The 21,315-nt window shown below is 49.7% G+C and overlaps 1 protein-coding gene across 3 annotated transcripts; it reads right to left on the reverse strand.

The window, feature by feature from the left end:
• Window positions 1-1,115: 1,115 nt before the first annotated feature.
• On the reverse strand, window positions 1,116-11,922 carry Sumo3 (small ubiquitin like modifier 3). Of its 3 annotated transcripts, none has more exons than XM_052164478.1 (4): window positions 11,778-11,922; window positions 8,498-8,626; window positions 4,133-4,204; window positions 1,116-2,398 (listed from the first exon to the last, which is right to left on the reverse strand). In XM_052164478.1, the coding sequence occupies exons 1-4, from the start codon at window positions 11,796-11,798 to the stop codon at window positions 2,288-2,290; spliced, it is 333 nt and encodes a 110-aa protein (XP_052020438.1). In that variant the 5' UTR covers window positions 11,799-11,922; the 3' UTR covers window positions 1,116-2,287. The 3 variants fall into 3 exon arrangements, with proteins under 3 accessions (XP_052020438.1, XP_052020439.1, XP_052020437.1); XM_052164479.1 differs by lacking the exon at window positions 11,778-11,922 and adding an exon at window positions 11,138-11,497; XM_052164477.1 differs by lacking the exon at window positions 11,778-11,922 and adding an exon at window positions 8,808-8,924.
• Between the last annotated feature and the right edge of the window lie 9,393 nt (window positions 11,923-21,315).

Here is a 21,315-nt window from a genome sequence, read left to right on the forward strand (position 1 = left end):
CGAGGAACACTGTGGGCACCAAGTATTGGCCCAACGGAGACCACAGGCACCTCAGGCAACAGACTGTGGGGTGAGACTACCCACGGCTACTGGAGCCCAGACGCCAGGGCCTCTGCCGCTGGACTCGGGGCAGCGGGCTCTGCTCTGTTCCCTGCTGGCTTTCATTAATCTTGCTTCAGCCTAAGCACTGCTATGCTCTGGTCCCTTCCTTCTGAAACAGGCATGTTTTTACTCCGTGCTGTTGTGATAAGTAACTTGTTTATTTTACAGGGGCTCACCATTCAAAAACTGTCTTCTTGAGTCTCAGAGCAGACTTTGAACCTTGGGGGTGGCCACTCAGAGAGAGACTAAATGTGTTTTGTATTATACAACACATGATCTTAAAAGCCAAGCAGATTCTACAGTGATGTATTTGGGTGTCTAGCTGACAAGAAACTTGATTCAATTTAAATGCCTGAAGCCTTAATGAAGTTCACCTTTGAGTATCCCCTAAGGGTCTTTTCTTGACAGGATTAACTGCTTCCTGATCCCCCACCCCTCCCAATGCTCCAGTTACCTTTGTCTTCCTTTCGTGATGGAGCACCCTCAAACCATAAACCAAAAGAAACTCCTCTGCTCTAGGCTGCTTGCCACACCCTCTGCAACAGCACTGAGAAAGTAACTAACAGGCTGAGAGACCTAGACAATGGCCCTGGCAGTTTTCCTCGACACATTCCTGCTGGATGAATTAGGTACTCGGTGTTTGTGCTCAGCTGATAGCCTAACAGTTCAGGCAATGACAACCCTGGTTTTATCTAACCTAAGTACTGACACTCCTCACAGCCAAATTAGCACCAATCCATGTCAAAGCAGATTAGTAGGTCATGGACTGGCTGATGGCCCACACTACACCCCACCTCTAAAACCCATCTTCACACACCTAGGGGAGGAGAGTGGTATTGTGTGCAGATTCAGAACCAGCAGGCAGGCAGCTGGACCAGCACACGACATCTGCTGCAATGCAAGCTAAGCAACCACCTTGTCTGTCCGTCTGAGTGGCCTCGCTGGACAGACTGTCAACAGCGAGCTGTGACACAGGACCAGTCTCCAAATACAGTGTTTAACATAAGCCAAGAGACAGAATACCAAACTATATTTACTGTTTACAGTAGTAAAGGACAACAGATAATGTACAAACCGGTGAATAAACACGACAGAGCCGACAGACATCCCACCCAGGCCCACGCAGCAAACAGGAACAGGGACATTTTCCTCAGGACTCTAAGCAAGCGAGAGATGGTAGGTCAGTGTCAGGTGACTATAAAAGGCAGAGACGGCCATCAAGCAGCAATGGATCCTTACGGAGGATGACAGGCAGGAACTATGGACACTACTGACCCCCCAATGCAGAACCGAAGTCACCCCTGATGCGTCACTTTAATACACGCTTGGAAGGCTGCACAGCACAATCGTGAGAATGAGGTCACCTTTCCCAGGCTTGCTTTTGCAGCCACACTTGAAAGCAGGTCTCTTACACACACAAGTCGCTGAAAACTTGATACTTAACCAATTACCTTCTTATACAGAAACCATAATTATGTATCGGAAGCAAGTACTAGTAGAAATCTGAGGCCACATACAATTTCCAAATGAGACATGACAATTTCTTCTACATTATAAAAAGGGAAGAGAGTGGGTCTCACTGTACCACCCCACCCTTACCCATGTACCCATCACCAGAGACTGAGTAGGCAGTGGGCATGTGCAGGTGCTTGGGCCACAGGAGGAAGTCTCCTCACATTTCTTAAGAAGCATTGGTCTTTTCCTTTTAACTTTACCATATGCCTGACAAAGCTCAAATTTAAAGTATTTCACATTTTAATATTCTATGCCTACAACAAACAGGTGGAATTCTGCCTCTCTGCCCCTCCCCACATACCACAGGCATGCCCACTTGGTAATGTGACCACAAGCTCGCTCTACCTGATCAGGACAAGTCACACCAGAGGAAACCCCGGTTCTAGGGACTGGACTCAGGCCGTAGGGTGAGAATCTACATCCAGACCCAAGTTTGGGGAAAAAAATGTTAGGGATGGGAAGAAACAGAAATGAAAACAAAAACAAAACCCAAAACCTCACGCCTCATCTCCCCCAAACCAAACCCTGCTAACGCCCATGTTATGTAATGCTCTCGCCCCTGCAGTGTGGTCTGCATGTGGTTCACTCCAAGCGCGTCAGAAAAGGAGAATCATTCGGTGACTTGCTTCTGCTGACTCGTGTGTGATTGGTGTGGCTGCATGGTCACCACTCAATAGCACAGGTCAGGACAATGGTTGGGTGTGGGGACACTCCCCCGAGAGGCCGTTCCTCCTGTCTGCTGCTGGAATACATCAATGGTGTCCTCGTCCTCCATCTCCAGCTATTCAAGTTGCCAAGGCGGCCCGGGAAAGGAGACAGGAAATGTCAGAAGTCAGTTCACAATGATACCTCACTCCCAAACAGCTTCCCCTACACTAGACAGCCCAGTCACCTTGGGTGGAGTGCAGCATTCGAGAAAAAAGGGTTACCGTGGAATCACAGTTAACTACTTATCCACCCAACTTCTGACAAGATTCACAGAGTAATCAGAGCTAAGAACTGAGAGAGAAACGGGGTCATAAAAACAGACTGGTTGGCCACACAACACACTTTGTGCACTATGCCTATTTATATATTGCAGTGACAGCATTTTAAGATACTTTAATACAGTTTTAATGGAGGGGGGGCATTCACATGAACTCAGGTCACCAGGATTGGTGACAAGCATCTCACCCTTTAAGCTATCTTGACAGCCCCATCATTTTTACATAAATATTTTACATTCACATACACACAAAAAAAATCTATTATTCATTTATCTCTTATTTTTAAGTGTTTGTATACGTTGTTATGTGAGCTTATATGCATCCAAATGCACGGAGGATTTAGATCCCAAACACTGGAGTTATAGACAGTGTGGAGGTCCTATGTGGGTGCTGGGAATCAAACCCAGGTCCCTTTGGAAGAACAGCTGGTGCTCTTCACTCCTAAGCTCTCTCCAACCCCACAAGAAAAAAAATCTGAGCCAGGTGGTTGTGGCGCACGCCTGTAATCCCAGCACTCTGGGAGGCAGAGGCAGGCAGATTTCTGAGCTCGAGGCCAGCCTGGTCTACAGAGTGAGTTCCAGGACAGCCAGGGCTACACAGAGAAACCCTATCTCGGGGGAAAAAAAACCAAATCCAAAAAACCAAAAAGAAAGAAAGAAAAAAAAAGAAAAAAATCTGAGTAAGGATTTCTCGGGGTAGCCATGGCTATCCTAGAACTCGCTCTTGTAGCCCAGGCTAGCCTCAAACTCAGAGATCAGCCTATGACTCCTGAATCCAAGGATCAAAGGCGTGTACCACAACCACCCAGTCTAAAAGAAAAATTTTTAGTTTTTATGTGCACATATGTCTGTGCATCACATGTGTGCCTAAGGTCTAGGGGCCACAGAGGGCATCAGATTTCCTGGGACTATAGTTAAAGTAGTACTTACTTACCACAGTAAGCGTCCATGTAGGTATCAGGAATTGAAACTGGGTCCTTTGCAAGAGCAAGTGCATTTAACCACTATGCCCTCACAAAAATAATTTTAATTAAAAAATTTAAAAGACAAATAACTCCAGTAAAGAGCAAATAGTTGGCACTAAGCCCTTAGGACCCTGGGGGCTGTGCATCTAACATTAGTCCACAAATGCGGACTCCTGGGCAATCGTCCTGAGAGTGTGGGTCCTACGTTTTGCTGTCTCTAAACATCAAAGCTATGACTGACTGCCACTCACCTGAAAAACTCAATCTCAAAGCATCAAAATCTGAAGTCTAATAATCAAAATCACTGCGGAGAGGCTGGAAAGATGGCTCAGCAGTTAGGAGCACTGACTGTACTTCTAGAGGTTCAAATTCCAGCATCCACATGGTAGCTCACAACTGTCTGTAACTCCAAGATCTGACTGAGACCCTCACACATACACACAGGCAAAACACCAATGACCATAAAAATAAATAAATTAGGAAAAAATCATTTCTCAAATAGTGTTCCAAAGGACACCATTTAGATATTAGAAATGGCGCAGACCTGAAGACAGACACTTCATACCTGGGCTGGAGTGTCTGTTTCATTGATTGGTTGTCCATCAAACCGGAATCGAATCTGCCTCATTGACAAGCCCTGGGGAAAAGGAAGGAAAAGCGTTAGCTGTTCCCAGCTCGCAAAGTTTAACCTGGAGATACACATAAGCATTCTGCATTTGCACACATGACCCGGCTGAGCACGAAGAGCCCTGGTGGGCCACCATCTACAGCACGTGCTGCCCCAAGCTAACCCACTCAGAAGTCTCCAGGCCCTTCAAGGGCTAGGCCGTCCTAATTCCACCTCACTTCCTTCCAGAAGTTAAGCCCAGCCAAGCTCCTCCCTGCTGTACTTCAGAACCATTTCCTCCTCTGCATAGTTCCCAGAGAGAAACAGGTCAGGTGACTGTGAGGGCCATAATCAGGAAGGCTGTGGGGAGCACAGCAGGCCTCAGCCTGTCAGAGGAAGCAGGTCAACATCAGTCAGAATGGCCCTCTACCTTGGCAGCTCTGCTGTCCCTGAAACAGGACAGAACGGATAAACTGTGACTGCTTACTGAAGGAAAGGCTCGGCCTCCAGGAAGGAACCCAGAGATGACTGGTCTCTGCTGGCCGGAGTCTGAAGCCACAAGCCTAAAGACACTGCAATCTCATGTGTGCTGGAGCCAAAAATCTCGGCCCAGGGATGGTGAGACCAGGAATCCCTGGGTAAACTTTTTGAAAGTTCACATGTAGGGGCTGAGATCTAGCTCAGAGGTTAAGAGGTTAAGAGAGCTCTGCACTTGTTTTTGCAGAGGACTCAAGGTTGTTTCCCAGTCCCCAAATGGCAGCTCACAACCAACCACCAGTAACTCCAGTTCCAGGGGATCCGATGTCCTCCTTTGGCCCCTATGAAAACTAGACGTGCATATAGTGCACAGACATACTCGAAAGCAAAAACACCCATGCACATAAAAATAACAAAGAAAGTCACAACCCCCTCACAACCCCCCAGAGGCCAAGAAAGTCTCTCTCTCACAGCAATAAGCAGGACTTTCTAGAGATGTGGACTCAGAGCTCTGTCAAGACAAGCCCGACCAGTGGGTGCCCAGGTTGTACTAATAAAATGTGCCTCAGAGACCCCTCAGTCTTCCAGCTGTACCCCAATGCTGAGTGCAGTCTGGAGGCAATCTTCCTCAGGAAACAGTGCCTCTCAGAGCAGCACCTGGGCCCCCAGAGCCCCCGATTCTGACATACCACCCCATGGATGTGCAGTCTCTGCCACATCCACCCAAGCCCACAACACTGCTCTGTCCCACAGACGTTTGCTGCTTCACCTAAATACAAACAGCAACTGGGGGCATTCTAGGAAAGACGTAACATGTGAGAACACGCCAGAGGAAGAGAAAGCACCCTGCATGTTACAGAGATGGCAGGCCTTCCCAGGGAGAAGTCCCTCCACACACTTAGAGAGAAGGGAGAGCTCTGTAACATAACAGCGTGAGTCCGACTGGTTGATGCCCGAAGGAGGTGGCCTTAAACAGAGGCTCTGCTAACTTACATACACCATAGGTTCTGAATTCCACATACAGTGGCATCCTTCAATCTTTCAGATGCCAGGCCCATGTTACACTCTGAACAATTTAAACAGAGACAGGAGACTGCCAGTCTGGCCACTTAGGCAGATGGGAAGGTTATGCAGCAGAGATATGGCATATCGCCAGAATTATTTTAAGCACACCAGTGTTGTTCTCTTTCAGATAGTTCTTACCTGGGGTAATCTTGCCCACCTAACCGCACTATGCATTTTCTCAGTAAGAGAACTGGGACCTTATACTAGGCTGAGACTGAGCACTGGCTGTGAGCCTGCTCGGTCCCAGGCTGCCTTGTTAGATGCATGTTACTTGATGGGGTCTGGGTCTAGAGCTGCTTCCAAGTCAGGGCTGTCTCCTTTGTCGTGAGAACAGAGCTAACAGTCAGTCCTCGAGAATAAACACATCCTAGCATCCTTAGGTTCTCTTCTCTCTAACAGGCCTGGCTGGCACCCACTTATCCTTGGGGTGTTTTGAAGACAGTGCTCCTGTAGCTGAATTCCACTTAGTGTGACTCCATGTCTCCTAAACAATCTATTAGCAAATCCTGTATAATATCACTTCTATTATTTTGAGTTTCTTCAACATCATGAGGCAATAAAAAAAAAAAGGAATGAGAAGGACGGGTAAAAACACATGTACACTTAAAGTTTTTAGGAAGGATGTGTGTGGTATGTGTGTGTGTGCGCCCACGCGCACGCGCGCACACCCCCCCCCCCCATGCACCAAGAAAAAAGAAAAAGGAAAAAAAACATAAAACAGAAGCAAACAGAGCCCTTCTGGAAGGCTGGAGAGACGGCTCAGAGGTTAAGAGCACTGGCTTTTCTTCAGAGGTCCTGAGTTCCATCCCAGCAACCACATGGAGGCTCACAACCATCTATAATGGAATCTGATGCCCTCTTCTGACATGCAACAGGGAGAATATTGAATATACAATAAATAAACCTTTGAAAGGAGGAAATGGCCACAGGCAAGCACACAGAGTGGCTGACTACAGAACTGGATGCTCGCAGCCTGAAGCAGCAGCGCAGACGTCTGGCTACGTGGGAGCAAGGTCAGGTAGAGCCAGGTCTACAGATGGTAAGGGCCCAGGGAGCACCCTACCAGAGCAGGAAGAATCCTCCAGAGCCCCTGCGGAGATCTCCCACCAGAGAATCAGAATGTCATGCGTGTTCCAAGACACAGGATGCAAACAGAAAATTACGGCAACTTCCCGAGTAGCTTAAGTCCCTGTCAGATGTGGGAGATGATTCTCCATGGCGGAAATGGGGAATTAACACAGAAAAAGATGCAAGAGGAGACAAAGGGAGTCTCCAGAACCACTCTCCCAAGACTGTGGGAGGGCAGCTGTACAGACAACCTCACCTCCAGCAGGATCCCCTGAACGGCGGGGTACCTGACCTAGCATGTGCCCTCCAACAGAGCCTCTTAGCAGAAGACCCAGGAGCACCAGAAACCCACGCAAACACAAGCAGACTGAGCACAGCACCAGCAAGGAACACGCCTACAGACGTGCAGTCCAAGGGGTGGGAACACGCCTACACACACGCAGTCCAAGGGGTGGGAACACGCCTACACGCGCGCAGTCCAAGGGGTGGGAACACGCCTACACAAGCGCAGTCCAAGGGGTGGCCCACAGCACCCACAGCTGACTCAGCTGCCAGGGCACAAGGGGACGTGGCATCATCGCAAAGCTCTGTCTCACCTTTCACCTGGAAGAAGTGTCTGAGGTCAAAACCCAGGAGAGAGGAGACCAAGGACACCATCTGCAAGGCTCATGAGGTGGGACAGGAGAAGGCGTGGCGCCGCCTTTCAGAGTACTTACAGCAAAATCAAAGGACAGCACACAGCTGTGTGGGCAAGTGCTCAGGGCAACCTCGTGCCACCGTAACGAGAGATGCCACTACCCCCACAAAGAGCAGGACCCCCTACGAGAGCCCCCAGATGTCAGGGCTCAGACAGGAACGGGCACCTAGGACTATGAGCAGCAAGCCAGGCAGCCACTGAGGCAGCCACTTGAGGAGCAAGCGAGACGGGGAGTCCAAGGACTTCCAGGCGGGCTAGAGGGCACCCACCTGCCAAAAGGTCCTTAGTAAGAATGAACAGATGGACAGACCCCAGCACAGTGCGTACACGAGCCATGCATTCAGTGACACTGACAACCAGTCACTGTTGGGGACAAGGTAAGTCAGCTCACTATTTTGAAATGGTAATGAAGGGACAGGGTCAGGTTTCCTCACTTTCCTAAATAACATTAAAAATAAAATAAAATAAAATCTCCAAGCCGGTGGTGGCGCACGCCTTTAATCCCAGCACTTGGGAGGCAGAGGCAGGCGGATTTCTGAGTTCAAGGCCAGCCTGATCTACAGAGTGAGTTCCAGGACAGCCAGGGCTACACAGAGAAACCCTGTCTCGGGGGGAAAACAAAAACAAAAAAGTCTCCAATGAAGGCAGCACACACAATTGGATGGATACCAGAAAGAGGAATTGGAACCAACACTGATCCCACATCTGAACACATCGCAGGGCCTCACCAGAGCAGTGTGCTGACCCTATAGGAGTGTGACCACTGCTATGACATCTATCAGGAAGCAAATCCCACCGGAGTCTGCTCAAGCCCAAGATCCACCTCTCCGTGTCATGTGGAGCCCAGGGAGAGATACACTAGAGGCACATGCAGATAACAAGATCTGGGGCAGCACGGGCTAGCCTGCAACACAAGTAGCCCACCCCCCACCCTTCCCCCACTCCCCCAGGCCCGCCCCCCACCCTTCCCCACTCCCCAACCCCCCCCAAGCCTCCTTCCTCTGGCCAGCACACACCTGCCTCTCACAGTAGGCCTTCATCAGCTTGCTCAGTGGGGTGTGCCTCTTGATCTTGAACTGTACCACTGAGCCATCCTGCCCCGCCACTTTCAGGTTGATGTGGTCGTTCTCTGTCTTCACACCCTCCTGCAAGACACGGAAAATGGCTCTCAAAAGCCAGCTCAGAATCACCAGGGTTTAAAGCCAAGTCCTGGGGTGAGGCTGTTTTCAGTCGTTAAAACCAACCTAATTCCCAAAAACGCCCCCAGCAGCGCAGAGCTGCTTGTGTGACTGTCTTATTTTTACACAGAATTTATTTTTAACCTACATTTGTTAAGCAGAGTGATGGAAGCGGCAGAGCAGAGCCAGTCCTCACAGACTCAAAGTCCAAAATGTGCTCATTAAATCTAGAGGGCCAAAGAAAATCCATCTCTGTTTTAAAATTCCTTAGGAGGCTAGTAAAAACACACATTTGCAGATACATTGGGCTCTATATGACTGGTAAGAAAAGCCAACGTGAAGCCAAGAGTGGAGGACCAGAGGGCACTGGGGGACCCTGAGGGAATCCAGTGGAGGCGGTAAAGGCCGTGGCCCTCCTGGAGTCAGGAGGGGAAAGGCTGGTGTCCCCTGGACCGTCTGGAGTCAGCAAGGTAATGGCTGTGGTTCCCCGAGGCACTCTGACCTCAGATTCTGCTCTTTCTTCAGGAGCTCTGTGTAGCTCTAATGAATACTGTGTGCTCAAGGCCCTGGGTTCCATGTGCCATACTGGAGGATAAATCCTATTACGCAGCAGTTGTTTTTATATAATCATGATACACACGGGCTGCTGGGCAGAGGCAAGGCCTGCGCTTCTTGTTGCCTGGAAACACATTTTGAAAAGTTTGTTCCGGGCCACAGAGCCAACTTTGGTTCAGTCTGAGGGGAACTCCGTTTCGTCGGTCAGCGCATGCTCGGCCCATGGGACGTATCATTTCAGCCGCAGTGGATGGAAGAGTTCATGGGGACTTTTAACCTTTATTATTACTTTAATGTGTAGCAGTATTTTGCCTACAAGCATGTCTGTGAATCACATGTAGGCAGTGCCCAAGGAGGCCAGAGAAGGTGCCAGATCCTCTGGGAGTGGAGTTACAGATGTTTGTCAGCAGTGGAATGGGTGCTGAGACTTGAACCAGGTCCTCTGAAAGATCCACCAGTGATCTTAACTGCTGAACAGTTTCTCCTTGGGAACCATTTTTCTAAGGAAACAGATCCCTTGTTCTACTTGCAGACCAAGCTTTCTCCCTGTCCTCACGCCAATTTTTATTCCCACTGTTCCACAGAGCATGCTCCGTAGAAGCACCCTGCTCCCCTGGGATGTCCTGGAGAGAGAGGTAGAATAGTGTCAGGAGCTCGGGTGCAGTGGGGTGCAGTGGGGTGCGGGGTGCAGGCAGCAACCTGTCCTGGGCTGGGTCCTAACAGCCTTGGGTAGGAGCATGGCTCTTTCTAGTCCGAGAAATGGTTCGCAGGAGAAAGGCTCCAACAGGGACGGACCTGAAGGAATGCGAGTGAGACTCCCTCCTCGGACACCAGTGACATAGTGGCACTGCTCGGAGAGCTTGGCACCTGCTCCAAAGGGTGGGATCCAGCATGAGAAAAGGTGACATCCCCAAGTGACAAGCACGAACCACTCCAGGTCCCAAGATGCACTGACTTCTGACCCCATTCCCAGAAGGATGTGTGTGTGTGTGTGTGTGTGTGTTTGTGTGTGTGTGTGTGTTGAAAACCAGACAGAGGTGAAAAAGCCTCAGGCAAGCTTTCCTCCAGAGCAGGATGCCTGGCTCTGGCCTGGAGTTCTCTAATTAGCAAGTAAATTGAGAAGGAGGGCTTAGCACAGTGACTGCCATCACCTATACCCAGCACTCCAGGGTAAGGGTGGGGGCCAGCCTGAGCTACACAGGGGAACCTGTCTCAAAACACAGCAAAACCAAACAAAGGCAGGCCCGGCTTGGCGACACACTCCTTTAATCTCAACATTTCAGGAGGCAGAAGCAGGAGGATCTGAGTTTGAAGCCAGCCTGGAGAACACTGACAGCCTGGACTACAAAGAAACCTTGTCTAAAAGGGGGCAGGGGCCTGGAGGGAGGAAGTAACTCTCTGGTAGAGCATCTGTCTAGTGCACAAAAGCCCCAAGACAGTGGCGGCCCACGCCTTTAATCCTAGCACTTGGGAGGCAGAGGCTGGCGGATTTCTGAGTTCGAGGCCAGCCTGGTCTACAGAGTGAGTTCCAGGACAGCCAGGGCTACACAGAGAAACCCTGTCTCGAAAAAGAAAACAAAAAAAAAAAAAAGCCCCTGGGCTGCAATCACCAAAACAGAAGAGCATAACCCTCTGCCTCCACTAACCCGGAGAGGCAGGGGCATGGTCATTCCAGTACCACAGCAGGCGTTCACTTCCTGCCTAACCTCATCAAACAGTTACAACTCTTGTTGTAGTTACCAGCTACAAAATATAAAGTGTCTACTCTCGGCACAGGACGAACAGGCGCTCATTCAATTTCCGGGATGCTGCAGGCAGGACCCAAGGTAAGGGCCCCGCAGGCAAGATATTTCTGGGCTCGGCTGCTGAGCATAGTACCATGGCAGTATTCCAGATGCTTGCCCTGCTCCTGGGGTCTCTCACCTGAACCAAGCCAGTGGTCATCTCCAGGCCGGTCAAGAACACAGAATACCAGGCTCCAACGTTTATCTCCCGTTGGATAAAACTGTCCCCAGCGGGGCAGGTGAGGGTGGGAACACTGTTTAATGTGGAATGGGCAACCCTGGCCTTTCCACGCACCGATTGCCGAGACCACCGCAATGGAGCGGGAGGACACGCGGCCGGGCGAACAGTGGAAGCTCGGAGCGGCCAGCCTCGCTCCTACTCCGCGGCAGCACTCGGAGCGCACGCCGAGGCTCACGCGCGGCACCACGCGTGCACCTATGCGCACGGCACGCGAAAGGATGGCCGCGTCCTGGAGTGAGGACGGACAAGGGAAACCCGTGAGCCAAGCACCCGCACCCAAGTTCCGGGTTCTCCGGTCGTGGGCGTGGCTACGCCCGGGGCGTGGCTACCCCGGAGGCGGAGCCTTGGCGTGGCGGGAGGCACAGCCGGGGGTGGGGCTAGAGAGAAGCCCCGGGGCGGAGTGCGATGCTGGTGGGGGAGGGGCGCGGGCCGGTGGGGGAGGGGCGCGGAGGCTCGGGGCGCGGTCCCGCGGGCCCTGTTTGCGCGTGGCCCAGCCTGCGTCCCGCGAAATCTGCTGCGCCTTGCGTACCGGGCTTACCTTGGGCTTCTCTTCCGACATGGTTGCGCGGCGACGGCGGCGGCAAGCGCAGCGGGAACCGGTGGCACTGGAGCGGGCGAGTCACGCTCTCTGCCCCGCCGCTCTCCCGCCGCAACTGTCGCGGGGCCGCGCTTTATCCCTAAATCCCGGCGCGCCGGTTGGCCGCGCGGAGTCACGTGGTTGGGCGCGTGCACGAGGCGCGTGCCCCGCGTCGCGGGCGCGCGCCGGCCCGCCGCGATTCCGGACGGTTGCGAATGCGTCACGGGGCGGGTCAGGCGCCCGGGCGCGCGCAGAGCCCCGGGGACGCGCGACTCAAGGTCCTGGGTCCCGGAGACCCCGGATGTGGGTGCAAGCCTACGCGGCCACGCAGGGAACCGGGAGGCACGGGAGGACTGGGGGCGCGTGTGCTAGGTCAGGAGCCAGGGGAATGCTTTGGCCCAACCGTCAGCCTCAATGGCACCCACGTTTGGGGGACTTTTCTTGCATGCAGGCCGCATTTGGGGAGGAGAGGGTCGAAGAAACTCAGGCTAACCCTTTCAAGTGGTCCGGAAGGGTTCTACTTTCCAGTATAGTTACCATGCATGGTATATGGACCACACACTCCTGGCTGGAACAGGCCTCTGGCCTTGAATTTGAATGTCACTGGAGGGCTCAGGTCTGGAAAAGGCATCCTTTGAGGGCACAGAGGATGGCGTCTGTTGGCCCAGAAAGCCAGCACATAGCCCCGTTTCATCTTTATCCATCGGACTTCCTGGGTGGGGTGGACCAGCCTCCACAAGGGCTTTCCCAACATGGCTCCAGGAGAGACATGCCTCTTCCCCTTCATTCTATCTACCCTTCTCCCTGCTTACATAACCCCAAAGTAGCCACTAGGTGGCTGGGGTAGGTGACAGTAGCAGGCACAGAAAGCCTAACTTTTGACCTACCATTTGCCCAGTTTCTGGAATGCTCTTGTGGACACTAATAACCCATTTTACATAGGACACCAAGATACCTAGAAGTTTTTTGTTGTTGTTGTTTTTGTTTTTAAGATTTATTTATTTTGCTGGGCGGTGGTGGCGCACGCCTTTAATCCCAGCACTTGGGAGGCAGAGGCAGGCAGATTTCTGAGTTTGAGGCCAGCCTAGTCTACAGAGTGACTACACAGGACTACACAGAGAAACCCTGTCTCAAAAAACAAACAAACAAACAAAAAAAACAAAACAACAAAAAAAAAGATTTATTTATTTTTGCTGTCTTCAGACACACCAGAAGAGGGCATCAGATCCCATTACAGATGGTTGTGAGCCACCATGTGGTTGCTGGGAATTGACCTCAGGACCTCTGGAAGAGCAGTCAGTGCTCTTAACCACTGAGCCATCTCCCCAGCCCCCTAGATACCTAGAAGTTTAATAACATGCCCAAGGAGTCACCTTGGTACGCAGTTGAGAGGCAAGCTGGTAGAGCCATCGGGAGCCCTGGCTAGGGGGTCAAGAGGTGTCCTTTCCTTGTATGTTGTCATGAATTTTTAGAATGCAATCCACAGGCCCTCTGTGTCTATAAGCTAACACCTGCAAAACAGACCAGTCAGGACTGGCACAGTCACCCACAGTAGTCCCAAGAGGGTGTTGGTGGCCGTGTTCCAGGACCACACAGCAGCCTCCAGAGAATCGGCACTCAGTTTGACAGAAGCATGTTTCTGTTCCAAGGAAGGGCCAGCAGACATGTATCCCCACTTTCTGGTAACAGTGCAAAGCCTCTGAGCCAGTGTCTCTGAGCCCAACCCTGACTGCCTCCTTCCCCTGATCACATGACCTTTCCTCAGGAAGTTCATCAAAGTCTTTCCACAAGGACCCATTTGCAACTCATCCCTCACCCCGACCAGACCAAGGTATGGATTTTCTTCAAATACAGACCATGGTCAGCCTTAGTTTGTAGGATACAGAAGTAGAGCCCTGAGAGTCTGTGGCTGAGGGCATCTGTTACCATGCGATCGAGTACAACATGTGCACCTCAGGACAGATAAACTCTGCACCTATGCGGGCTGCAGCAAGGAACAGCCACACTGCGATCCACTCACACCACACCACATGGTGAGCCAGTCACACAGTTGCACTGGAAACCTACCATTGTGTAAAGTGAACAACTGGTAACACGACACTCACTCTTTTTTTCAAAGCCTATTCTTAATATATATGGAGAGAGTAAAACAAACTATATATGTAGGTATATATATGCACACATACTCACACATATATGCATTGATCGAGCAGTTAACAGAACACTATTTTTTATTTTATTTATTTATTTTTTGGTTTTTCAAGACAGGGTTTCTCTGTGTAGCCTTGGCTGGCCAGGAACTCACTCTGTAGACCAGCTGGCCTCGAACTCAGAAATCTGCCTGCCTCTGCCTCCCAAGTGCTGGAATTAAAAGAGTATGTCACCACAGCCCGGCACTTTTTTTTAATTTAAAGATTTATTGCATATACAGCATTCTGCATGCATGTACACCGGCATGCCAGAAGAGGGCACAAGATCTCATCATAGATGGTTGTGAGCGACCATGCTGTTGCTGGGAATTGAACTCAGGACCTCTGGAAGAGCAGAGAATGCTCATAACCACTGAGCCATCTCTCCAGCCCCTAGAACATGCTGTTTTTCCAAAGGATCTGAGTTTGAGCTCAGCCCCTCCCCTTCTCCAGGAGATCTGGCACCCTCTTCTGGCCACCATAGGTACTGCATTCACACAGCCTATCCACACACAGATAAACACATTCAAAACAAAACATTGACCTAAGGAGGCCCCTTGGGCATGGACAGGGCCTTAGTGTGACTTTGGTCACCTGAGAACAATGGCTTGCCTTGCATGGGTCATCCCAGCCTGCTTTCATAACAGCAGACCCAGACGCCCCGTAATAAGCTGAGGTCACACACACCTGGCCACACACCCCTCCAAGGAGACAGCTGAGGGTCCAGAGCAGCCTCCAGAGAAGATGAAGAGAGGGCCGTGGCTGAGCAACTTCCCAAGGGAAATCATAGAAGGGAGCAGAGGAAGCAGAGGCACCGGGGATCAGGGAAACTGGAACAAGGAGACAGACACAACCCAACATATTTCCCTAGACTAAAGAAGTATATACATGTTTCCAACAGACTTAAATAAATGTCTCTCTACAATTGGAGCATATCTTCAACTACCAAACAGCCAGAGAAGGTTGGCTCTGAGGGATTCCCGGTAAGGATGGATTCTAAAGGCTCATTGCTGTGAAGGATGTCCTGGTCCTGTTGCCTATGATAGCTTCTGGGCCTGGTGCTACACACCAGTGCTCCTAGCGCATGGGGTGGAGGCAGGAAGATCGTGAGTTTGGAGGAGACTCCTTATCTCAAGCTAACTATTTAAAAAAAATTTTTCATAAAGACTCCAGGTAGCTACCAACAAGGAGGCTTTTCTCTGAGGAAAGAAAAGTCAAGAAAGGAAGGGTGCTTGGCTTCCCCACAGAGATGGACCTGGAACTGAGAACCAAACCCGTTCCTTCCCTAAATTGGTTTCATCGGAGTATTTTGCCCGGCAGCATGAAACTAGGAAAGAGACCTGGTGGCTATATGCTCAGCCCTCGAAGCCCCAAGACCATCCTGTCCAGTTACAATGGGGGCAAAGCTGGTCTGTCCTGCTTTCCACCAGCAACCTGAAGCAGAAAGATGGAGGCAAAGAGACCATGTGAAGACACTGCTGCACAGGGATGCTGCTTAGATGATGTGTTCCATTTCACAGCATCCAGAACTAATGTTCACAAAGAAAACCACATGATGCCGGGTGGTGGTGGCACACACCTTTAATCCCAGCACTTGGGGGGGGGGCAGAGGCAGGCAGATTTCTGAGTTTGAGGCCAGCCTGGTCTACAGAGTGAGTTCCAGGACAGCCAAGGCTACCACATGACCCAGTGACCCAGTCCAGGAACCGTACCCAGGAGAAGGAAACCCACAGCAGAGGGTGTGGACCAGACAGACTGGAAAGCAGCTGTGACGAATACATCCAGGACATGAATCTGAGGACAGAAACTTTACACAGCCTGTTTCAGAATCCAACTGAAACTCCGAAACAGAAGTTAGTGAGCCCTGAATCCACGGGATGAGCGTGAAAGCAGAGTAGACACAGTGGAAGAGAGAATTAGTGAACTGGAAGACAGGGCGGAAGGAAATTGTCAGATGGATGGCAGCAGAGACCGTGGAGGGGCCCATGATGTGGGCCCTTGGCTCTGGTGTAGCAAGAATTTTGGTTTCGCACGCTGGGAGGCAGAGGCAGGCGGATTTCTGAGTTCAAGGCCAACCTGGTCTACAGAGTGAGTTCCAGGACAGCCAGGGCTACACAGAGAAACCCTGTCTCCAAAAAAAAAAAAAAAAAACAAATAAAAAAAAAATAAATAAATGAATAAATAAATAAATAGAAGAATTTTGGTTTTTTAAAAACCGGGTAGTGGTGGCACATGCCTTTAATCCCACCACAGAGGCAGGTGGATTTCTGAGTTCAAGGACAGCCTGGTCTAAAGAATGAGTTCCAGGACAGCCAGGACTACGAAGAGAAGCAAGTCTTGAAAAACAAACAAACAAAAAATCCACTTATGGAGTCGGAGAGATGGCTCAGCGGTTAAGAGTACTGACTACTCTCCCGAAGATCCTGAGTTCAAATCCCAGCAACCACATGGTGGCTCACAACCATTCATAATGAGATCTGACGCCCTCTTCTGGTGCGTCTGAAGACAGCTACTGTGTACTTAGATATAACAATAAATAAATCTTTAGACCAGCTCTTCCCTCTTACTCTCTCTGTCCCTTCTCTCCCCATTCCCCTCCCTCGTCCACATGCTCTTGGCTGGCCTTTACTCCTTCCTCTCTCTCTCTCTCTTTCTCTCTCTCTCTCTCTCTCTCTCTCTGTCTTTCTCTCTATTCCCCTCCCCACACCCTAAATTTCTACTCCATACTGAAAAAAAAAATCTTTAGACCGGAGCAGAGGTCCTGAGTTCAAATTCCTAGCAACCACGTGATGGCTCACAACCATCAAAACAGCTACAGTGCACTCATATATACATAAAAAATAATAAACAAATCTTAAAAAAAACACACACACACACAAACCCAGTTATGGGCCCACCAACCAAAGAGCATGCAGGGGCTGGACCTAGACCCCAACTCACTTGTAGCAGATGTGCAGCTTGGTCTTTATGTGGGTTCCCTAACAATTGGAGCGGGGCTGTCTCTGACTCTCTTCCCTGCCTTTGCATCCCTTTCCCCTCCCTGGACTACCTGGTTGGGCCTCAGGGGGAGAGCGTGTACTTAGTCCTGCTGGAACTAAATGCCCCAAGGTGGGGTGGTACCAAAGGAGGGTTCCCCTTCTCTGAGGAAAAGGGGAGGGGTAATGCAGGGAGGGCTTTGGGTTTGTTAGGATGGGGCTGGAAGGGAGGGAGGGCTGCATGCAGAATGTAAAGTGAATAAATAATTGGTTAAAAAAAAGTCACATGAAGAGTTTTTTTTGTTTTTTGTTTTGTTTTTGTTTTTGTTTTTTTAATCCCAGCTGTGGGATAAGGAGGCTGCTTCAGAGCAGGTGATTATGATTTGCCTCGAGCACTAGTCTAGGTGTGGTTTTTGCCAGCTGCAGATAGTTTAATTTGGGGGCACTCTGGAGAGGGCATAAATGGGAGAGCCCTGAGAAGGCCTATGGCAGCGGCTGCTTCTCCTGGCTGCCATTGGTGTGGTTTGTCAAATGGTTGTGACCAAAGAAAGAGACGAGAAGTTGGAGAGACCTGACTACGAAGACTGGACACGCCCCCAAGAAACGCAATGCCCCTAATCAGCAGGAAGCAACCTATTTTGTTGGCTGAAGAGGTCTACTATGCCCCACTTCCCCTCTGATCTTCTTTGGCTCCTACCTAGTGTTGGGGGTTAGAAGGGCTTAGGATGGAAAAAAGGTTGGAAGAGTGGTAGACATAAGAACCTAATACAAAGAAAGGGCTGGAGAGATGACTCAGCAGTTAAGAGCAACAAATGCTCTCCCAAAGGTCCTGAGTTCAAATCTCAGCAACCACATGGTGGCTCACAACCATCTGTAATAGGATCTGACACCCTCTTCTGGTGTGTCTGAAGACAGTTACTTTTACTACTTACATATAATAAATAAATCGCTGGGCAGTGGTGGCGCATGCCTTTAACCCCAGCACTTGGGAGGCAGAGGCAGGCGGATCTCTGAGTTCAAGGCCAGCCTGGTCTACAGAATGAGTTCCAGGACAGCCAGGGCTACCCAGAGAAACCCTCTCTTGAAAAAAACAAAAAAGAAAAGGAAATAAATAAATAATCTTAAAAAAAAAAAAAAGAATCTAATACAATAGCCAAACAAATATGCCAGCACACATGTCTAACTTTTGTGAAATGAGCCCCTGGGGGAGATGTAATATTGCACAAGCCTATTTGAAGGCACAATAAAAGAGGATTTTCAAAACCAACCAAAGAGAAGACACAGATAGCAGAGAGATCGTCCATCCTATAGGAAAGCACCAAACCCACGGCTCTTGCTAGAAGAGTGAAGCCAAAGGCATTTCAGTTAAGTCATTTGCTTAGGTGCACTGTTCACAAAGCAAGGCAAGACTGTGTGTGCATCTAGAGGAAAAGAAGGACTCCATCTGAGGGTTCTTTTTTCTTTTTTCTTTATTTTTTTTTCCAAGACAGGATTTCTCTGTGTAGCCCTGGCTGTCCAGGAACTCACTCTGTAGACCAGGCTGGCCTCGATCTCAGAGATCCCTCTGCCTCTGCCTCCCAGGTGCTGGGATCAAAGGCGTGTACCACCACTGCCCAGCTGGGCCTATGTTTTCTTTTTTTTTTTTTTTTTTTTTTTTTTTTTTTTTTTTCAAGACAGGGTTTCTCTATGTAGTCCTGGCTGTCCTGGAACTCACTCTGTAGACCAGGCTGGCCTCGAACTCAGAAATCCACCTGCCTCTGCCTCCCAGAGTGCTGGGATTACAGGCGTGCGCCACCACTGCCCGGCTGGGCCTATGTTTTCAACACAGACGATGGAGAGGAAGATCTCAGAGTGCCAAGAGTAACTTCTACCAATGAGAGCATTGCACACAGCTGTGGGCGGAGCTGCTTGCAAAAATGAAAGGAAATTTGATGACAGGATTTCTTCAGCAAGGGAAGCCTTCAAGGACAGGAAGGAGCCAGGATCACAGAGGGAACATTTGAAGTGACAATGACCATGCCACCAGGTGTCCTGAACAAAATTGCTACCAGTGCAATACCAACCCGGAGCAGGGATGACTCAGGTTCCTGAGCTGTGTGGGCAGTAGGGAAGGGCAGGGCAGGTAAGCTCCTGGTCATTTACAGAAATCCGGGACCCCACAGAGCACACCCACCCACAGATGCTCAGCAAAAGAACCTCGAGATGGCCTAGCAAGGGAAGGGTCTTACCCCACAAGCCTGACAGCCTGGGTGTGATCCCTGAAACCCATGAGGGGAAGAGAGGACCAACTCCCTGATCACTATGTTGTATGGGCACACACACACACACACACTCACACAGCTGACAGCACAACTGGAACCCATGACTGAGAAAATCAGGCAGTAACTGCGTTTGTTGAGCAGGCTGTACACTGCAAAAAAAAAAAAAAAAAAAAAAACATGAAGTCACCTCTTATCTGAAAGGACAAGTTCTTGTGATGTATTTCCTGGCATAAATAAATAGCAAGGGTAATGAATTTTTTTAAATAGAAATTTTCTTTTTGGGGCTGGAGAGATGGCTCAGCAGTTAAGAGCACTGACTTCTTTTCCAGAGGTCCTGAGTTCAATTCCCAGCAACCACAGGGTGGCTCATGACCATCTGTCATGAGATCTGACGCCCTCTTCTGGTGAATCTGAAGATGGCTACAGTGTAATCATACACCTAAAAAAATAATTAAAAATGTTTTTCTTTTTTTAATAGAAATTTTCTTTTTTTCAAAAAAAAAAGATTTTATTATATGTAAGTGTGTTTTGTGTCGTTTTCTGTACTCTCTGTCCTGTGCTTGGGTTCCAGCTGGCCCACCGCCCTGCTGACCCAGCTCCGTGATGGGTTTGACAGCCCTGGCTCTGCAGATCACCAGTTCTTCCTCTTTGTAGGAGGCCCAGTGCTCTCTGGCTTCGTATAGTCTGGGCTGGACCATCCAGTGTTTGCAGTGTTCCGGTCCGTGTCTGTAAACAGCGTGGATGGGAAGCACTTCACCCCATGGGCACAGCTAAAGGCCCACGGGAGCTGCAGCTCACATCAGCGCTGCGGAAACACCACACACCACGTGCTGTGACTCCCAGAACTCCCTACAAGGTTTCTACAAACAATTAATGGGTCGAGTTTGCTTGAATACGGGCCCCGCAGCGGTTTCAGAGCTATGTCCGATTCTCTTGAGCTGATCCTATGCTTTTTTTCCTCTTTGCCAAACTGTTTTTTGTCAAAACTGAGTATCGACGCCACAGAGCACATCCACAACGTGAACAGTTTTTAATGTATTTAAACCCCCATCATTCTGTGTAATACCTAGATCTGTGTTTACATCTGAGCCAGGCACGGGGTGTGGCTTGCCACCCTAGGCCCCTCCCACTCCCCATTCTGCCTGCTGCAAGTGATGATCTGAGATATTATTACCGCTGATTGCATTTTTCTTTCTTTTTTCTTTTCTTTTGGTGTTTTCTTTTTTTCTTCTTTCTTTCTTTCTTTTTGTTTTTTAAGATTTATTTATTTTATGTGAGTACACTGTAGCTGTCTTCAGACACACCAGAAGAGGGCATCAGATCTCATTACAGATGGTTGTGAGCCACCAGATGGTTGCTAGGAATTGACCTCAGGACCTCTGGAAGAGCAGTCAGTGCTCTTAACCGCTGAGCCATCTCTCCAGTCCCCCTTTTGGTGTTTTTTGAGACAGGGTTTCTCTGTGTAGCCCTGGCTGTCCTGGAACTCTGAAATCTGCCTGCCTCTGCCTCCCAAGTGCTGGGATTAAAGGCGTGAGCCACCACTGCCCGGCCATTTTTCTTAAAGTGTTTCAGTGTTTTTCTTTTTTGATTACACACCAGATGTTAAGCATTAAGAATCAATTATACTCGGGGCTGGAGAGATGGCACTGACTGCTCTTCTGTAATGAGATCTGATGCTCTCTTCTGGGGTGTCTGAAGACAGCTACAGTATGCCTACATATATATAATAAATTAAAAAAAAAAGAATACTATTTAAAAAAAACAAAAATAGCCGGGCATGGTGGCGCACGCCTGTACTTCCAGTACTTGGGAGGCAGAGGTGGGCAGATTTCTGAGTTGGAGGCCAGCATGGTCTACAGAGTGAGTTCCAGAATAGCCAGGGCTACACAGAGAAACCCTGTCTTGAAAAACCAAAACCAAAAAAAAAAAAAAACAAAACAAAAAAAAAACCCAGGACTACATGCAGGATACAGAGAGGCAGACTTTTATATCGTGGGACTGTTAACACCACCCCTCCCTCCCACCCCCCACCCCCGCATATTTCAGAATCATTGTGTTCTGGTTCCTGGGCGTG

Source organism: Apodemus sylvaticus, chromosome 19 (assembly GCF_947179515.1).
Source record: "Apodemus sylvaticus chromosome 19, mApoSyl1.1, whole genome shotgun sequence".
Classification (NCBI taxonomy): Eukaryota; Metazoa; Chordata; class Mammalia; order Rodentia; family Muridae; genus Apodemus; species Apodemus sylvaticus.